This window comes from Lates calcarifer, linkage group LG9 (genome assembly GCF_001640805.2).
Source record: "Lates calcarifer isolate ASB-BC8 linkage group LG9, TLL_Latcal_v3, whole genome shotgun sequence".
NCBI classification, from domain to species: domain Eukaryota; kingdom Metazoa; phylum Chordata; class Actinopteri; family Centropomidae; genus Lates; species Lates calcarifer.
The window spans coordinates 6,897,289-6,918,297 of record NC_066841.1 but is presented as its reverse complement, the minus strand read 5'-3'; the positions used below and the strand labels follow the sequence as shown (position 1 = coordinate 6,918,297).

At 42.2% G+C, this 21,009-nt stretch overlaps 1 protein-coding gene across 5 annotated transcripts in view; it reads right to left on the bottom strand.

The window, feature by feature from the left end:
• The window catches only part of LOC108886025 (A-kinase anchor protein 2), a 75,870-nt gene that overhangs the window by 4,271 nt on the left and 50,590 nt on the right, over positions 1–21,009 (bottom strand). For 4 of the 5 annotated variants that reach the window (XM_051072829.1, XM_051072827.1, XM_051072830.1 and 1 more), the window contains 7 exons: positions 4,946–5,167; positions 4,444–4,806; positions 3,793–3,891; positions 3,598–3,699; positions 2,017–3,466; positions 1,465–1,643; positions 679–717 (listed from right to left, as the gene is read on the bottom strand). In XM_051072829.1, the coding sequence (XP_050928786.1) occupies positions 679–717; positions 1,465–1,643; positions 2,017–3,466; positions 3,598–3,699; positions 3,793–3,891; positions 4,444–4,806; positions 4,946–5,167 (2,454 nt within the window). The remainder of the gene's footprint in view (positions 1–678; positions 718–1,464; positions 1,644–2,016; positions 3,467–3,597; positions 3,700–3,792; positions 3,892–4,443; positions 4,807–4,945; positions 5,168–21,009) is intronic. The other variant, XM_018680625.2, reaches the window with a different exon arrangement.

Here is a 21,009-nt window from a genome sequence, read left to right as displayed (position 1 = left end):
ATTAATCCTTTTGCAGTCTTTTAAAATTATATTTAAAATGAAGTCATCATAGTTGGTACTGTATACATTTGATATATAGACTAAAAGTGTGTGTGGGGGGGATCAAAGGTCACACCAAATCCATGGACAAGCACATGCAGCACCAACACCACAGAGCAGAACAACAAAGCAGTGAGACCACAAGCAGACCTGGGACCAGACAGAAAACTTTTTAGGTTTTCTTCACAGTAACCACCCAGTCTAGGGTGTCTAACAAAAATAATACATTCCCATGTCTGGACAAAGTGAAGTTACGTAGTTTCTATTTCTTACTGCTGACTTTTACAATGTGGTGAACATTTAATAGAGAATAAGAGAGTGAAAATCTCCACTCACTGTGACTCGTCTGTATTTGGTAACTTTCTCTTCTCTTTTAGTTGAACTGAATTAAACCTCACGAAACAGCTTTCTAATCCTACACAATAAATTAATTCATATTTTTTTTCTAATTGTAAGACCAAAGGGTATGTATCTATAAAACTTTAATGGGATGTAAGCCTTTCTTCAACTGCAGAAATAGTTCAAAACATACACAGGAATGTATTAGTTTTCCCTAAGGGATTTTAGTCGAGTCTGACCCAGGTCTTTCAGTAAAGGCAGTTTTAACATGGTGAACAGGTTTGGGACTGCGACAGGTACCTCAGTGGTTACCTCGTTAGCCAGCAACAAACGGGCATACTGACCGACCAGCAGGAGAGAAGCAACAGTACAGTCAACACGTGATGTCATCATGGATGAACAATAAAAACATCAGCAACAACATCAGCGACATTATTTCCTGCTGCAAAATGATCAGTTCAAGATAAATTAAATATTATTATATATCTTGAAAAGGAATGAATGCAGTTTTATATTTGAGTAGGATTTCTTAGCTCACATGTGAAACATGGAGATGTTTTCTGATGATGTAAAAATGCTGTACGCCATTTTCTTATTTTTTGTAGGCCTTTATTTTGACATTTTAATTTGCCAAAATTCAATAGAGACCTAATTCTTAATAGTGAATATTAAAAGACGTATTCAGATACAAAGAATGATAAATGATGGAGTCAGGACAAAAATCCCCCAGAGACTTACTTTCTATTTCATGTCCTGCCACAGACTGGGAAATTCCCAGTATTTGCTCATGCCAGCGAGTCATAGATGGAGACATTAAACCGCGTTGACATATTCAAATTCAAATGAACCACATTACAGCTCAGTAATGTGTGATAAACTATGGTTATCTTTGTGCTCAATTTCACTCACTGAGAAACATTTTGGCATCTATGTTGCATGATTTCTGTGGTCAGAAGTTCAACAAGAATCCAACAAATCTCTCTATGGTTGACAGCTATGAATTCCCTCTTTTTGTGTTCTACATGGAAAACAACTCTCCTTTTCTCTCATTCTGCTTATTTATCCTCTTCAGGTTTGAATACTTACACTGTTGTCCTCCATTTTCTCCCTCCTCTTCACCTTGTGTGTTTCATAGTCTTCCATAAGTGTCTGCATGAAGTTTTTGGGTCGTGATCCTCCAGAGTCCTCGCTGCCGGCATCGGACAGGGCTCCTTCTGAGGGCGAGGGTGACACGGGCGGCGCAGGTCGAATCTTCTCGATCTTTCCTGCGAAATCACACAAACACATGGAGAGTTAGACACATTTGTTGAATTGGCATGAGCGCACCAAGCATGAGTGCTTACTGGCACACTTAAATGGGCTTGTGTTTGGCGTGTTAGCATGTTAACATAGGATGATTGGAATGCCATTTGTATGTATTTTGGTGTGTTGAACAAATAAAAACTTTAACTTGATGATGGCTCTGGATGAAAAGTCAGAGAATCAAGTTATTACATTTTATCCTGAGGGCAACATGAATGCCTGAACCAAATTTCATGGCCACCCATCCAATAGTTCTTGAGAGGTCTTGAAATAGTTACAACAAGCTTGTGCCAGGTATCACAATGAGAAACACCCTTGTGATGCGTATTAACTAACCTGGTGCTGTCCTCGCTGTCAGTGACAGTCTAGTTGGCAGGCTGTTACTTTTCATCTTATCTGCTGGGGAAATGGTGGTTTGCCGCATCCCAGTCCTCACAGGCCCATGACCGCTGCCGGAAGTGCTGCTGGGGCGGACAATAACAACAGGCTGTGCTTCCCTCTGTTTCTTCAGCTCTTCCTCCCTCTGCTGAGCTGCTCGGATCTCCTCCTCGATCATGGACAAAGTTCGCTGCTTCTTGGAGCGCAGGCGGAACGGGCCGCTGGCTGCCTCCACCTCAGGGCCTCGTGTTGCTGCTGCTGTGCTACGCAGTTCAGCTGCCTCTGAGTATTTGCTGAAGTAGCTGAACTCCTGTTTCTCCGGGCTTGGAGGAGAGGGGGGACGGTACACTGGAGTTGGCCTGGGGACAGGAGCTGCTGAGGCAGGAGCTGGTGCTGGAGGCGGAGCTGGGGTTGAGGATGCGAGCGCTCTGGCGTAAGAGGATTGGATTTTGATCCTGGGGCCTCCCTCTTTGGGTCTCTGTGGTGGCGAGACTGGCTGAGAAGGTGGCGGAGAGGGCGTTTCCAGCTGTGGTTGCTGTGCTGGGCTAGAGGCCCGTTGCTGCGGCGGAGCCTGTTGCGATTCTGAGGGCTTCTCTCGGAAAACAACTCTTACCTCTGGCTGCCTTTCTGGCTGAGGGGACGGGTTGGATAGAGCAGGACTGGAGATAGGTGATTGGAGACTTGGAGCTCCACCAGAAGACACAGGGGAGAAAGAAACTGGCACTGGGCTACTTGTAGAAACTGAGGATGGAGACACGGGGGCACTGAGCTGTGAAGAATTCAAATCAGATGGCTGCCAGTCTCCTCCATTCTGAGCTGCCAGGGCATTTTGGATGGCATTTTGGACAAGTACCCCGGCGTGGTACTCCAGCTCATCTTCTGTTGGACTGCCACTGGTCTGCCCGTTGACTGGCGTGGTGGGCTGAGGGGTAGGAGGTGACACTGGGGTAAGTGGCAGTGGGGTAGGGGGTAGCGAAGCCCCACTATCGGAAACATTATCCAAGCTAAACAGTGTAGTGTCCTGAGAGCGGACAGATAACTCGTCCAATCCTGAGTCAGACTCTTCTGGGTGAAAGGATGGGTGGAAATGACCCTTCCCTTCCTCCTCCTCACGCAGGATTGTCATTACAGCTCGTGCACACGTGAATTCTCCTGCAATTCCCTCATCGGACCAGGTCACGTGACTCTCTCCAGTTTCTGCAACAATGTCACTGCTCCCCTGGCTGGCCCTGGATTTTGAAAAGGGTTTGGCAGAGTATATCTGAGGAGCTACGTCCTTCTTGGTCGCCTCCCCTTGCAGAAACTGCTTCCTGGCAGACGAGAAGTCGATCTGCTTCTCCACAATGTCCTCACTCCTGGTTAGCTCTGGGTCAAAGGTCACCATTGTGGGAGGACCTGACATCTGGGACTAGAGATGGGAAGACCGAATAAAAAGGAGACAGTTGGGAGAAGAGAGGTGAGTACTGAAAAGTCACTCTCAAATAAAACATAAAAGCTCATCTTCATATTGTTCATCACAGGTCAAAGAACGGGTGTTACCTGTGTGTGTGTATAAGAATGATTCTGTCTCTGCTGTTTTCTCTCCTGGTATTTCTTGAGAGACTCAAGCTGCTCTGCATCCAGCTGTTCTTCTAAAGGAACCTTGAATGAACCACCCAAAGAACCAATCAGAACCCAGTTTCTCAGGGAGCACATGGAGTTCAAGTTGAAAACAAAGATTTAATGAGAGACTACCTCCTGAGGAGGGTTCCACCAGCGCTGGGCGATCCCAGGGTTTTTCTTCACCGCCTGGTCTCTGATCAGCTCCTGGCGCTCACGCTCCAACTCCTGAACCTGACAGGGAAAACAAACCAGGAGAAGAATATGAGTAAGAATATCCACAATAAATGTTTTATTACATATTAATTTAGTGATTTAGTGATTAGTCTTTCACTCTCTGTAGTGGCAGTCCAATATGTGACATGACTAAAAATTATCTAGTTTTCTATGGGGACTTGTTTTTCAGATATGATGTTTGTTGATTTTAAAACAGTTTCCAGTGGTTACTGTTTCCTTATCTCTGATCAAAATGTGACCACAGCTGACCTTTTGGGCGCTGATGTCACAACCTGTCTTAGTCAGGGTTATGACACATGTTCAGTTTCAAAATGTTCTTCCTTTAGGCTGTAATTTAATTTTATGTTTGATCTGTGTGTTGAGGAAGTACAGTGTAGGCTGTGATTTTGGTCGTAACTCATGGAACAAACAATACATGACCAACATATTGTACCTAATCTTTTGTGATTTTTTTACTCAACACTGTAAGGTTAACCTGTGTTGTTTATGTTACTGTGTATCTGAATACTGTATCTGTTACATCTGATACATTATCTAAGAGCTGTTTACCTCCTCTGAGGGTCGTCTCCTCGTCACCCTGACCTTCTGCTCCTCTCCAGGGGAGAAGAGTTTTGCTGGTCGCCTCTCCTCGTGAAACGCTCTCAGCTCAAACTTCGCCCTGCTGCGCCCCGTCTCCTCCCCTTGCACATGCCCATTGGTTCTCAAAGCAGAGTCCTCTTGGTGAACGAATGTCGTTTGTCTTTGCCCCTCCACGATGATCGGCTGGTGATTGACAGGAGAGGATGCCGACACACAGATGGAGGGAGAGGTTCCGTCGATGCTGATTGCTTTTGTGTGTTCCAGTGGAGAAGAGTTTCCATTAGTGGGTGTTTCAGAGGCTGCGTCTAACACCTGGTCCAGGTAACGGATCTCCTGTAGACACAGACGGTAAAACTGCCTTAGTAGACAGATATTGTACAATAGTGTTCACCAGAACCCTCATACTGTTACAGTAAGAGGGTAAAATGATAAGTCAGTTAGCGGTCACTATATATCATGAGAGCCTGCATACCTGAACCACCTCACTGTCAGGAGTCTCTACTTTCACACCAGCTGCACTGTGGGCTCGGTTACTGGGGCTGCTGAGGCAGCCATGTTGGATCTGCTGGCTCTCCAGTTCCATAGTTGCAGGCCTGTCAGTGATAACGCTGACCGATTCCTGGAAACTGACGCTCTTCAGGGCTCGCTCTCTTGGTATTGTGTCACTGACATCCTCGGCTGCCCGCCACAATTTCTGTGTCAACGAACAAACAGAAAGATGTGCAGTTCAGAGATACTGCATGTAGAAGCTGTATGCTATTGTCTCATGGTCAATCTAATTACATTTGCTCAAAGCAGGAATTTCTAAACAGTTTTATCACAGAAAGGTCAGAATCTTCCTACTCTCTACAAAATACGCACACGCATGCCACACATAAATGTGTCTGTCTGCATTGCAGTAGCACAGTGTATTAAGTTGAACCTCTGCAGCAGGAGTATGTTCTGACTGGTTCCCACCACTAGGGGGGACCAACTCACACACTGCTGTTCTATGACAGACCACAATCAAAACAATCCTCCAGTATCTTTGTTTAAAGACCCTCACACTCATGTGAATGAATCAGTATGCTAATTACTTGGGATTAGAGATAAAAATTTAAATACAGAACGTCAAATATATTCTTTTAATCTATTAAAGACCTAAGTCCGATGGTCCTACTTGTCATCACAGTGCACTCTAATATTAAACAAGTATATCACTGGCAAAGGTCAGTAAAGATACCTAAGGTTCTGCAGCTGTACAGATATTTAAGGTGTGAGATTTTTACATTACACATTCACTCCCTGTATCTTCCCAACCTCAGCTTTTCACTCAGCAGCCTCACAGATGTGTTTCTGTATTAAGTGCCTGGCTCAAGGCCACATCATCAGTGTTTATTAAGAGGGGACGAATATATCTCTCTGATATCCAAAACCCAAATTTCCCTACTGAGTTGGTGACAGAGCCTGTTGCTACTAACTGTATAACTGCCAGACAAAGTAATACATTTTCAAAATGCACTAAAATGTCTCTGTAAATGGCCTCAAACTGAAATGAAACCAGTTAACTTGTTGTAATACACTGTACTCATTATGACGAACACGGGTGACTATAGTTTATTAAATGTGGAACTGTTTTAGCTAGTGATGTACTTATAATATTGACGCATAAAAGTTACACAATATAATTACATCACTAGTACTTAAAGTCACACTTTATCCAACAGAGAAATACACACAAGGAATGAGCGTCGTGTTAAAGGACACACTGGTAGACACATTGGCATGCAAGGATCAAACCTGTGACCCTCTGCTTTTGTGAACCATCTATCCGACACATTCCAGACCCACCATTAGTGAGAAGCTACATGTGCATGATCCTGTCTTTACTGACCTTTCTGCTTCTGTGTGAGCCACTAACAAATACTCTATTGGCTTCCTGTTTTACTGTCTTGTAGTCATTACACCTCTGCTCTCAGGATGTGTTTACTTCCACGAGGAGCTGTTGACCCCAGTCTTTGTAACGTGTGTGCGTGGGGATTTAATTAGGATCACTTCAGTGAATAAGATCACTGTTCAGTTAAACACACACACAGCCATAAGGAGGAAGGCTTGGCTTTTTACCCCGTGTTACACTTAAAGCCTCAGACACACTACCAGACTACTTTTAATGATATTCATGGAACTTTCTGCTGATGTGAAGTATCTAGATGAGGCATTTCTGCACCAATCAAAGGCAGATTTCAGTTCGACTTAGTGTCAACATAAGAAGGGCGACCTCGCCTTAACTTAGATCATTCTCCTTTCCTTATTTACCCCTCTTTCCCTTCCTTTCTCTCCCTTTTAGTCCCTTCTCTCCCTCTTCACTGCTCTCTTCCTTCCTCTCTTGTTTCCTCTCTCCTGTTTGGGATTGTTCAAGTTAAGGAACAGTGGTCAGCGAAGTCACATGGTGGATTATAATACCCTGCCTCCCCTCAAAAAAGCTTGTCTCTCACACACTTCTTGCTCTGTCCTCTTCCTTCCTATTCTCGTGTCCCTCTTCTACTGAGAGAAAAAAATATTCTCTTAGGGCATTTTAGTGACCCACCACATGCAAATTCCTCACGTTATACTGTCTCATGAATGGGACATATACATGAGAATAAACCCAATCTCTTAAAGGAATATTTCACAAATGTCCAATTCATGTCTGACAAAGTTAAAATCTATTAAATTCTAAAGTAAAAAACATTCATTCTGTTTTGGCAGTCTGTGTCAAGGTTGCCTCTGTATCAGCTTCATTAAAGTTTTTAGTTAGTTAGTTAGTATTTGTTGTCTGAACCCAAGAAGTGCTGCATTCCAGGGTGTATCTGCAATTTGTTTGGGTTAACAACAAATAACAGGGTATTTCACCACTGTTAAAGAGAAAATGAAAAAAGGCTATGAATATAGAAAACCAAACTAATAACACAAATACCAATAAACAAAACTAGTCAGGAGACTGCAGCCATGTTAGCAGCTCTGAACCAGTGTAGTATTCTCATGTGGAATCATAATCATAATGGCCAGCTACTTTATCACCTTTTAATTGCAGCAAAAGTAATTCTTAAACCACACTATGACATAAAAAAGAAAAGAAACAGAAATGGTTAACCTGCTGTGCTCTTTTCTCCTGTTTCTTTGTGTTCTTCTCACTCTGCCTCTCAGCAAATCAAATGATTTTTCACCCAGTTAAAGACATTAGTGACCATGTGAGGACCACTTCTACTTACATACACACAAAAATGAGGTCTTCTGTCTTGTTATATTTGACCCATTGTATATACTGTATGTGTATGTGTGTGCACGTGTAGGAATGTGTGAGTGTAGGAGTGTGTGTCCAGCAGGCAGGACAGTACAGAGGGGGAGGATATCCTGTTACTGCCTCAGGAAAACAGTACTACAGTACTGGAATGTCTCATATGCAATGCTATTCTGTTGTGCACACACACACACACACACACACACACATACATACAAATGGAGTGTGTATAAAATTGTAGTTGTGCAGCGGTGCATGCAAGCTTAAGTATGTTCTTTCACGTGTGTGTATTTGTTATGCAGGTGTGTATTCACGTGCATGTTTGTCTCTCTCACTGAGGTGAACTGACATTCCAGGAATAACTGGCTGTCCTCAAGGCTTGGACTTTAATACTTGTGATGAAGGACACTGTGCACCCAGCTTGGCCAGCTAAAGGAGCAAAGTATGTTGTGCTGTTGTATGAGTGTTTTTAAGTGTGGAAGGAAATCATGTAACGAAAAAGGCGAACACACTCCATAATGTCTTTAAAGTCTGAAAAATCAGAATGATTTTAAAGAAAGAATAGACGTAACAGTCCCACACCCTCACCACCATGATGTGTCAGCTGTGTGTGTGTTTTTCCAAAAAGGGAAAAGGGAAAAGTTGAGGGAAATCCTACTTACCAGTCCTGCCTCACTTACAAACCTATGCCAGGGTTTGGACTGTGAGAGTTTAAAATAAGTATAAAATTGGCTAGAGTTTGGTTGAAGAGGTGTAAGTATTAATTTGGTTCAGGTCAGTTTAGGGTTAGGTTTTGGGTGTTCAGTTAAGATTACAGTGATGATTAAATCATTTTATGGTTGAGATTTGGATTTAAAGCTAAGATTAGGGGTAGGATCATGTTTCTTCTGTTAATCTTAAATATTTTAGTTTATGATTATAATGTCAGTCAGTCAGTAGACACTGTTCTGTTAACCACTGTGCCAGTTTTAGTTTTTTTTTTTCAGACATATAAGTCTAAGGAAAAAACAAAATCCAGGGAAAGTCCACATGAACCCAGAGGTTCAAGTGAAGGTTAAATATGTTACTGGGAGTACTGAGGTTAATATTACAAGGGGTGGGAATCATGAAATTCAATGGAAAGTCATCAGGACTACGGTAATACAAATGTGAGTCAGCTAACTATAACGGTCTTATGTTCTAAGTGCTGTCTCATTCTATGCCTGTCTCTGTTCCCATCACATCTGGAAATGCTTACGCTCTGACTGTGATGCACAAAAAATCACAAACACACACACACACATAAACATACACACTTTAAACATACACACTGGGCTGCATGCCTGAGACACTGGGGGACTTAAAAGCTAGAAAACATTTACCAGAATGAGAATACACCCTGACTGGAAATCTATCTTTCTGTTTCTCTCTTTCACACAGGCACATTTACCATGCCTTTAATATCACGTCATACTTAGTGTGCACACTGTGGTTGGAACACATGGCAAATGTAAAACTGAAAGCCTGATGATATACGTCCACAAATACACGTACACACTAACACACTATGCGCCTGTGTAACCCAGTGCAGTCAGCGTTCCCGGCTCTGTTTCCTGGCTAAATATGATCCTGTATAGTAACTGGAGCCCGCTGCTGGTTTTAGCCTGGTGTTCTCATGTCCAAACAGCCTGGATTGTGAACCCAGGCCAAACAGTGCTATCCTGTACTTGATTTCAGTCAGTCTCCCCTCAGGAGAGTTTGTCGACGCTGTTTGTTAACAGCGATAGTATGTCACTGATAAACTAAAGAAGTGGCTGATTTGACGTATAGCTGGTCGGCAGTGTCAGCAGAGACAGGTGGGCTGGCGCAGGGGGCTAACAGCTGGAATAAACAGAGGAATCAGCTGTGTCTTCAGGCCAAAGTGCGCAGTTCAACATAATGTTGCAACATCTGGACAAACACAGCGCCAGCATCTTTGACACCAATACTTACTCTAATACAAAAAGACATGACTACAAAAACAGATCTATTGGGTGTTGGATTGGACTTTAACTATTCTGATACTCCTCCCTTTTCCACCCTCTGTAGCTAATATGTTAATGGAGTTATAACTTAAACAACACATCCAGTGAAAATTATTGAATGTGAACAGAATACTGAAGTGGTACTGAAGCCATAAAATGTTGTCTGTTGTATGTTGTTAGACACAACTTCTCTATCCTTTTTCTCATCAAAACAAAATACAATCTATCTAATAATATAGAAATGCCACAAAAATAGACTAAATAGCAAAACAAAACAGTGTAACAGGGTTAGTACTCACCTGTTGCTCTTACAAGTACTGGTAGATTGATCTATTCTAGTGATGTCAGTTAATCCATGGTGTAATTTTCAAAAGCTGGCCTCCCTCAGTTTTGTAATATTACAATAATTTCTACCATACGCCTATGTGTCTTCTTTTCATACGATATACCCTTTTTCCCATTAAACTCTGTTCACTTTAGTCTAGCCTTGGTCCGTCCTGTTCCAGATAGTGGGAGTGCCGGACTTTTCCCTGGCCAAGCCTTTTCCTCCTCTTCTTCTCCTCCTTTTCCTCCCCTCCCATCTCTTTCCTCTCCTCCACAAAGCCTCTCCTTTCTCAGTAACATTCCTGCCGGCAGCTCGGTAAGCTGTGATGTCATGGGCTAAGTGTGTGTCTGTGTAAGTGTGTGTTTGTGTGTGTCTATGACTGTATATGTGTGTGCATTTCTCCAGATGCCCTCACCCACAAAGACCCCTTCTGTGCAGGTCCTCCTATGCACACACACACACACCAAAAACATCCACCCTGTAGCTCCCCGCTCCTCCCTTCCTGTGCATGACCAAGCCCTCTCTTTCTCCACTCCATGCGTTATGTTGCCCGCCCAATTTCCCTTTAACCCTCAGCTCCTGTCAAAACTGAGGAGACCGGGGATATGGGCAGGCAGAGAGGTGATGATGAAGAGATGATGACTGAAGAAAGAGGAGGAGGTGATAAGGGAATAATGGTATTTTCTTCTGTCATCACCAGTGTAAGACTCAGTCTCATGAGGGTTAGACTGCTGCCTCATCCCACCGTAAAGCCTCTAAAGCCTCAAAGTATTTAATTGGTATTGCTTTTAGAGGAGACATGTTGGTTTTTATGCTGTTTCAGAGGCTTGTCCACAAAATAATGCTAAACCTCTGGGATTATCAAATCTGATGTTGTGACTTTAAAAAGTCACATTAAGGCTAATTGCCTGTGTTGGTGTTGTGTGTGAGTGTGTACGTGTTGGGTCATAGGATCAGGCAGGTGGAAACCAGAGCTGACCTGAGTCATGGTTCACTTTCTCTGCTCACAAACACTACATCGAGGGACGCAATGGAAGTGGAAACACTTTCCTCGAATTTACAAGACCAATTTGCAATATTGTGCAAGCAGCTGCTAAATGATGGAGGACGGTGCCATGAGCGAGGTGCTGATGTCTGAATGCATTTCAGAAATTAGGGCTATAAAGATTATTTTTTTTTACAGCCAAATAAGCAAATGACAAAGCAGTTTTGCAGCAGTATTTGACAGAAAGATATATTACTTCCTCCCTGAGCATTATGTTTGATCTAATTAGCTACTTTCTGCCTCTCGACTGTGAAAACTTGACCTTGTGTTGATGACAAGAAACTGTTGAACACATGGAGGGACACACTGGCCACAGGAAGCACCAGCTTTACTAATTAATGTCTTTGATTGTGGAGGCTTAAATATTACTTTTTGAACATGTATGAAACCATTAGTCTTTTAACTCAAGACTTGTCATTTTGAAGTCATGGTACCAGCAGGGTGGTCCAGAGGTCAGAGAGGTTATCCCACTTTGTAGTCGCAAAGGAAGCCATGCAAAAGCCATGTGAACCGATTGTCAGCTGTGCCTCCTGTCAGACTGTAACAGACTAGTAGCTGTCCCTCCTCATCTAACTGTGATTTTCTCTGGATGATATTAATAACTACAATGAAAAATTAAATGTGAGCTTCTTTAGAGCCCTGTCCCATTCAATTGTCCCTGTTTGAAATGACAAATTACAAGTTCTTAGTGAGTTCCCAGGCTAGAAATAACTTTGAGCCATATGATGAAGAGAAGTCGGTCACAGAAAATTGGGACAGTAACCCAATTATTGCATATCCGCTGGGGTGTTCAATTCCCGGATGGGTTGTAACACACAAAGAGACTTGTGATGGTCACCAGAGCTGGTGATTTATAGAGGGAAGAGCTAATGACTACAATAACGGACGAGGTGTGAAAGATGAAAAGAGATCGGACAAAGAGAGTCACAGATCCAGGGAGACAGCAGGAGTATATGTGATGGTTTGTCATGTGTGTGTGTCCATGTGTGAATATGTGCAACTAGGTCGACGCTTGCTATCCAGTCAATAGAGTGACGCCCAGAGCAGTCTTATGTCATGGAGGTTCATCATGATTGATCAGAAACACAGTGAATGACACGCTTAACTATCCTAGCAGAGGCCAGAAAGACACAGATATTCAGCTGCACCATACACAAGATGCAAATGCAGACAGTTTTAAGTGCAAGGGTTAGACACATACAGTAAGAATCACAGGTGTTGCAGGTTACAACAGAAAAATTAAACATGTAAATGTACTTTTTTAGTAATTAGGTCACGTCCTGAATGCCTCCAGGGTATATAGTTTGTGTCTCCATCTGTGTGTGTGAGTTTGTGTCAATTTAAATCTGTGATCTCGCATACAGTATTAAGAAGACATCATTAGTCAAACACAAATTAGCTTTCAAACTAAATTTCTGCTATCTTAAATCTAATTGGTCCATCCCTCTATGACAGATTACCAAACCCATAGGGTGAAGTTGAACAACTATGACTATCACTTGCAACTACACTGTTAATCACAAATGGCCGACATAAGCTTCTAACCAAGATAAAGGAAGCCATGGATTCAGTAATTTTGGTGAAAATATGTGAGTGTGGAACACACCACATATACTTTTCACCTTTCAAGCGTAAAGAACCTGGGTGTTTCATATTCAAAACAAACCAGCACTTTAGCATTTTTTAGCCCAATCAAATATGCACAATGCCACCATGAGAACCATTCTCCTTATCCTTGGATTTATTTAAACTGATTTTGTGGGATGACCTGTAGGAGACCTGTGACATTTCCAGAGCAGGACAAAAGGGTTCATAATGATGTCTGAGTTGAGGAGAAGAGTGTCAGTCATCTATTTTACAGCGTAACTAATGCAATGTCTGTCTCAAGTGAACTCAAATATAGACACGTTTTTCCCAGGCTATAACATCCTACCAAAAGCAACCCCTTTCACACAAAAGCTGGCAGCTGTTGAGTCCAACAGAGCCTTCAGTGCAAGGTGACACCCCCTTAAATTCTTCAGCCTCGTGCACTTATTTTGACAATAGTGATAACAAGAAAAAGGATGGGCAGTGAACACAAGAAATTAAAACAAATGATGCGGTAAAATAAAGGAAGCAACTGATTGGATAAAAGCCTATCATGAATCACAGGTCATCTAAACAGGAAACCAGGAAGCCACGCTAACTTGTATCCAAGGAAATGGCCCTCAACGCAGGAAATACACCAAAAACTAGAGGCCACCTGTACAAGAACACACACAAAAACACAGACTGCTAGCGACATGCTGTAAAGTTCACTGGGGTCAGCATTTAGCAAAATGAATAGTCTGAGATACAACAAGAAGATCAGCCAAGTTAATACAAAAAGATGAAATCACTGACTTAATAAACAATTTTTCACAGTTTAGATTTAAATATTTAAGACCTAGCTTAATCTAATGAATGATTAGCTGTTAGCAGCATTAAAGCCATGACCACAAACCCACACAAGGACTTCTGGGAGTAAGCAGTTCACAGCCAAGCCAAGCCATACAGACCCTGCTACATCCACAGACACATGAGCACAGTGACGGCAGCAGAATAGAATGATATTAAAAGCGATTTTCACCTACCCAGTGCCAGAGAGCTTGAAACAACAACCAGACTGAAATCATGTTAAGGTGCCTTTTGAGGTTTGAATGTTACAGAGGAATGCAGTGCGTGTCTGGACTTATGGCAACTATTTGTGTCCCTTTCGAAGCCTCTCATGACACCACTCACACACAACCCAGACCCCCTAAGACCCCTTCATGGAACAACAACAAAGGGCCCGACGGGCGCTTCAGTGAGGCTCTACAGGCTGAATACTAATGCTACACTCCATTCACACACACACACACACACACTCTCTTACGTACTCACAGATGGAGGGCTCTTCTTCTTTTAAGCAAAGAGGTCTGTAGTCAGAGAGTGTGACCAGTTCTGTACACAAGCTCTCCAAGCACAGGACAGAGAGCCAGATTAACACTCCCAGCACAAGTGCAGGACTAACTGGGACAAACCACAGACAAGCAGTAACAGCCATCCATTATTACTTATGTCTTGAGCTGAGTAAAGGCAATGCCTGTATTGCTTTTTTTAACTGGAGCCTGGATCTGTGCGTACAATAATATTTCATACTGTTAAAGTAAAAACAGATTGTACTTTGCTGGGCTGGTTGCCCAGGGAAATTGTGCACTATGTGTGAGTGTATTATATGACAGTTAATGTACAGTCGCTGTTGCAAAGCTCTGTTTAAAACCCCTTTGCAAAGTAGAGGTCATCCTCATCACCCTCGACTACCTTATTTGGCAATAATTGCAGGTTGCCGTACCTTATACTGCTTATACACAGCTATGTAGCAAAGACATCAATCATATTGCACAAATTATTGATTAAAAATAATCTTAAGTAATTTACAGATCTCTGCCAACAGGAACCAAGGAACGGCTAGAATATAAAGCCATGAAGTGTAATCAATTAACGAAATGGACCAGGCATCTTAAATCAGGAGTAATATGGTTAGATATTAGAGGCCTGCAGAGCTGTAACTATTAACACAACCAAATACATATAATTTCACAACGTGTACTGTCATTTACTGTTATATGAAAATATGACTGTTTTTCTGGGTATTTTGAGAGTCAAAAGTTTTCAGTTTAAGTGGCCACTCCCCCCCCACACACAGTTATGTAACAGTCCAGCTCTCTCCTGCTGTTAAATCTAGCAGGTCACAGTACATGCTGTCAGCTATCATTCCCTTTGTTTCATATCAGATCACACACACAAACACTCAGTCAACGTGACAATTCAATGACGACAACCATGTCAATACACCACCCTATGAGGCCTTAAAAACAAGTACTTCTCCGGTTCATCTATTGGTAGACTTTGTAACCTTTAACTCCAAAATAAGTCTTTTGCTGGAAAAACCCTCACCTCTTTAGAATCAGACAATGAGAATCTGAAATAATAGAAAGGTCGTGCAGGAAATAAACTAAGGACGGACATGAAGGAACAAGTCTTCACTAGAGGAGAAGGGGACACATGGGTGGCTGAGCATTGAGCATTTCGAGGATGTGGTAGTGAGTGTATTTGTGTGAGCCGGTGTCTGTGTCTGTGTGTGTGTGTGTGTGTGTGTGACAAGAAAACCACTGACCATATAATTCTAATCCTTTCCCGGCATGAATCAGGCGATTTCAGCATTTTATCCCACAGGACTCTCACTGCAGAGACCACACAGTGAGGCTAACCAGCTAACAGGCTATGGGTTGTGAATAAAATGAAGGTGTGAGGCCAGAGAAGCTAACGTGAAAGCTTTTTTGTGAATTTAAAGTAAAGGGAAAAGTGGTCATTTGCTTGAAACACAATCAGAAAAATATATATGATAAATGCAAAGTGTCTTTTTTTGCAGAATCACACAAATTGCAAGATTTCCTTTATTTTCAAGAGAATCTTTTTTGTTGACAGTGTCTTTAGCTATTTTCCTTGTTAGACGTCACAAGTGACAAACAAATCAACAGTTTAAAGTTAGCATGGCCCTAAATGCACTGTTTGACTGAAAGAGTACAGACAGATTAGATTAACGACTTGCATTACGGCACAGCGCTCACTGGAATAACTGCTAGCTATGTTTAGAACACACCTATCAAAACACACCACAGCAAGCTAGGTAGTTAGCTGGCTGGTTATCACTACATGTTGCTAAGTGACTAATGCACCAACAACAAATACAGCATATTTAGATTGTATACCAGAGATAACATGCTTTATAATAAGATATACAGTTAAACACATAGAAACACAAAAGAAAGCTACAATGCTACTGTAATGTACTTATCAGGAATTATGTCTGACCTTATTATCCATCACTAGCGCACTCTTCTTTCCTGAGTTGACTGATCATTTGACAGATTGCGACTTGCACCATTTCTAGAACTAGTATCCCGTTCATGCATTTTGATGGCTAAAGCTGACCCAGCCCCAGCAGCATAAAAAAGAGTTATTAAAATCAATAACTTTAGTTTATTCCCAGCCATCAGACAGAACATATTAACACTGTTTTCCTAGGAGAGTGAACTTCTCCCCAGTGATAGCTTATAGCATTAACTAGCTCTGCTCTGCCTCACACTGAGAAGAGCAGTGTGTTAATCACCTGTCTATTTCCGGAAACTAGCTCATTAGCCTGCAGTATTTAGACAGAGGAAGGAGGATTCACACAGGAAGAAAACAACAAACATGTCTGAGAATTACAGTACAATTACAGTATTTCCCATTTATTTCTGCGTTTATACCAGAAACGAGCTGCTTGCGTACATGCTTCCCCTTGCAGAGACAAATTGTCCCAGCTGGTTCACTTCCAGTAAAACCCTCGAGTGTATATCATCAAATGTTTACAAAGCAAATAACAAATATGCCAGTTTAGCTTCAACATTTCACTTCACCTCTACAAGCCCTGACTGACCTAGTTTTGATCTTAACTCTAAATTCAAGTCTTAACCTTTAGCCAACCTTAAAGGAAAACTCCCCTCAAACTCCTGTTACACGTTCAGTACATTCCAGGAGTTATTTCACGATGAACCGTTGTAATTTACGGTTTTGGTGTTCCCCCTTTCATTCCAGCTATTCTATCCACTTCTGATTCACTTACTGACTCCCCTAAAAGCCTTACAGGAATATCCCTGAACAACTGTCATCATGACAGCAGCAGTTACTGAGAAGAGTGAGTCGTTATAGTGGAAAAAAAGTGAGAGCTTCTCCCTAGAGAACTGTTTTTTTCAGTCTCACACTACTGCCTGCAAGTCTGTCTGCCCCATCCTCACAGAAATATAAGACAAATGTACCCCTAACAGATTCTCCTTCAGGCAGTTCGCACTAAAAATGCATTAAAATGTCATAGATCATGTCCTTGACTCTTTGATAGCTATGAGTCATTTCCCACAGTGACAGATACAAACCAGATGGTTGAACCTCAAACATACATCAAAATCCAAACCCTAAAATAAACCCTTTAAGATGCAGGCCAGAACGACATCACTTCCTAAAAATGCTCTGACTTTGAAGGTCCACGGCTCTGCTCAGCTGAGCTCTCGCAAGCCGAAGAAACGACCCAAACGCCCACACAGATGATGGCACCCGGAGCCCCCCTTCGCACATTCTGTAACACCTAAAACCCAAATGGCAAGCCGACATTCCTGCCTGAATGCGGAATGTGATAAGGAGACTTCTGCGGCTTTTCACCACCAAAACACAACTCTGTTATGAGATGAAGCCCTGACATTAGAGGTCAGCCTCTCTGCTTACTTCCCGGAACTGCACATCAGAAAGTCTCAACTTTAGTTTCTTGTTAACTGTAAATTCTGGTGTGGGAAGAGATGAAGGCAATTCAGCTCACTCCTGTCAGAGAAGTATGAGCCAATTCACACTGATTAAAAGTTAGAAATCAGTTCAAAAGCATTGTCTATGTGTGCATGTTTGCTGTAAACACAGTATTTGTGCAAGCAGGTGGATTGTTCTTCACTTTGTACTAAATGAATGACTTCTGTTGCGTGGCATAACAATAGTCGGTGGATGTTATGGACAATAGTGGGTGGCGGAGGTTGTGTAATGGTGGCCATCACGTGGCTGGGTTGTATTGTTGCATTTCCTGCATCCCTCCAGTTCTCTTCCTCTCTGGAACACAAATACCAAAAACAGTGGACAAAATACTTTTCTTCAATGGAATGTGACAAAATAATGACTCTTTGACCTTGTTAAGTGCTTCATTCAAACATTTTTCTTTCATTGTCATTTTCGAAGTGATATGAGTCTCAACAGGATTTGGCAGTAAAAGCCCTGATTCATATGTATTATTATGGGTTGGGTGGAGATGAAGGTCATTTTAAGGCATTGATCTTGACCTTAACTATACCAAACCTATCCTGGTTCCAAACTTCTGAATCGACTTGTGCATCTCCGATTTTGTGCATCTCTGACAGTTTGGTTTGGCAGATCCCCACTTTCAGAAACAACTGAGCCAATCAGAGTTTTGGATTAAGTATGATGAAGTCATCTTCCTGTGCCATTGCAAACAAAGCTTGGTGTTTATGAGGCTGACACAGCTGCACAGTTTATTAACACATTTTCTTTGACTGATATAACTACCTCACTACATGATGATTGGTTTCAATTTGACAAACCCAACTCTGACAAAAAAAAAACTTGTCACAGGTTAAGATAATGACAAAAGCAAAAATGCCTTTATCTCCTCACATACTGTGCACTCTTCTCTCACTGTGACAAGGTGACGTCTTTATACTGTATAATCAAAGAGGAAGATATGGGAAATAAACCAGAATCCTATGGGCAGTCGCACACAGACACCACTGTGTCCCTTCATCTCTTTGAGCTGTCATCCACTCCCATGGGCCAAACAAAAATAGCCACAAAGTGTCTTTCACACCCCAAAGAACTACTTAAAATTCCAGCTACTTCAGGCATGCACAAACATGAGGAGGCTTTGTTTAAATGCTGGGAAAATCATTTTCAAGGTTCAGTCTAACAGCTGGCCTGAGGGGCACTCACATGATTTTCAATGACAAACACCCAAGCCACATGTCTGCTCTTCTGTTTCTGCCATTGTCAGCTGATAACACACACATTAGAGGCAGCATATTGTACTGTATATCTTCCACATAGGGGTTACAACTGGGATACCACAACCGTGCATCTGTGACATAAATGTCCATCTGAACGGTACCGATTTTACTGGACATCATCCAGTAGCACAAGGTGGAGTATCACTCTCTTCCTGTAAGTCAGCCAATGGAGGCCCATCAACAGATCGGCCACTGAAAGGCCATCGGCCAGTTAATGTCAACAACACTTCGAGCTGTGTGACGCTGAACAGACTTCCCTAATAGCATCCTCCACCTCCCTCCCACCCTCACGTTTTCCTCACTTGCCTTACATTCATCACTCAAGCTACTCCCAACACACACACACACACACACACACACACACCCCTGCACTGTCCTTTATCTTTCCTTGTACCTGCTGCCTTTTGTCATCATGGCGCTCTTTCTCATCCCACCTCTCCCTCAGAACCTCATTCCCATTTCCACCTCCTGTGTACTCTTGGCTCAGCTCAGAAGCTTTAGCATCATAGACCACACAGCTGTTACGTAACCTGTGATTATGTGCGTTTGTGTGTGTGTGTGTGTGTGTGTGTGTGTGTGTGTGTGTGTGTGTGCTTTCTGGGAAGAGGGAGTGGTTTTGGAGGAAGAACACATCATTGATAACTTTGTTGTTCCTGTCAATGTTCTCAGACTATATGGTGCTGAGAGGGTGGAGATGGAAAATAAGCTTCCACCAGACACGCACACAAACGCACACAAACACACACCGTACGAACACACAAACCTTGAGCTACACTAACAGGCACTGACTGTCTCAATGGGACATTCAGTATGTGGCAGGTACCTCCTGTCATTGCCTATCTGATCAAATTAGAGAGCTGGCTGTGATTTTTCTGTCCCCGGGCCGAGCAGAGGTATTGGCAAACACTCTGTCTGAATTGGCAGTTTGCTGCTTCGCTTCGTTATTTCCAGAAGCATCTAGCAATTTCAAATGGTGACCAAACAAAACAGCGAGCACAGCTGATGAGCTAGACAGAGGGCAGTTTTGAATCTTACTGATCAGAATCTCATCTGTGGATTCTTTCTTCTCTATTAATAAAGTTTATAGTATCAAGTGGATACTCCAGAACTCTTCTTCAAATTGCCAACTCTGTGATGAAAAGATGTAGATGAAAACTGATCTGAAACTGTCTTTTTATACTGTTTTAATGTTGCCTTTTGCTTTCTCATACCAGGTGGCTGTGTTTGCCTGTCTTATGGGCACTGCAGTGTAAACTGGAGGCAAAATAAATAAAAGCTTTCAAGTCCAAGATGAACTGGAAATGAATGCTGCAAGAATGTTGAAGCAAAGCATCAGTAAGTCAACGGTTCAGTAAAATCAATAGGAAAACAGGCTCAAGGTAAGTTGTTTTTTTTTTCTCAACACCCTCTCCACCTAGGTTTATTCTGACAGCGAGATTTCATTAAAAACAGCCTTTGATTAGGGTATTTAACTGTAATATCTCTGTACCACGTGCATTTTTAGGATTAGCAGTCATGATGGACTGAGCTGAGAGTCAACGTCAACCTCTGATTAAGATACTTTGTCTAATTTAAAAAAAAATACATCTGTTGTGTTATATCCAGTGCTAAGAGGACTAGAAACACCCAGCAGCTAATTACATCCAGCATGGCAAAGTCCATCCCTAGTTGAACATGAACATTGTTAAAGTCCGTTAGCAAAGAATTGCAAGTTGCTTGGCAACAGCTACAGGCAAAAAAAAGAAGAAAATTCACCACATGAAAATCTGGAGCAAACAAATGGAAGTCTGGCTTCAGGTGGTTTGTTCTGAACATGTGCCAGCTCTCTTCGGTTTGATCGGTTGCTACTCTGTTGACACGCCAGCACATTTGTGACTGCCTCCACTTTTTAAAATGTTAATTCATGCAGTTATTATTCAAAATGCAATCAGTAAGTGCTTTTAGGCAGGGGCGGGGCTGGAGCTGTGTGCACTGCCATTTGACCATGGGTTGAGGTTTTATCATGGGTTTTTACAAGAGCAGGAGCATCTTAACTGTATGTCTGAGTGAGAAATACTACTATAGCTTACCAGTAATTTTAAATGAGTTGCCATTATGACACCCAAGTAGGACTGGCTTGACTGAACAAAACCAATGTGCAAAAACAGCAAAAATCCACTTAAATAGCATTATAATGATTTTTTGGTGAGGTATATGTCAAGTTGTAGTGACAACAGGACTGTCTCTCAGGCTCTGCCAAGTCATTCAGC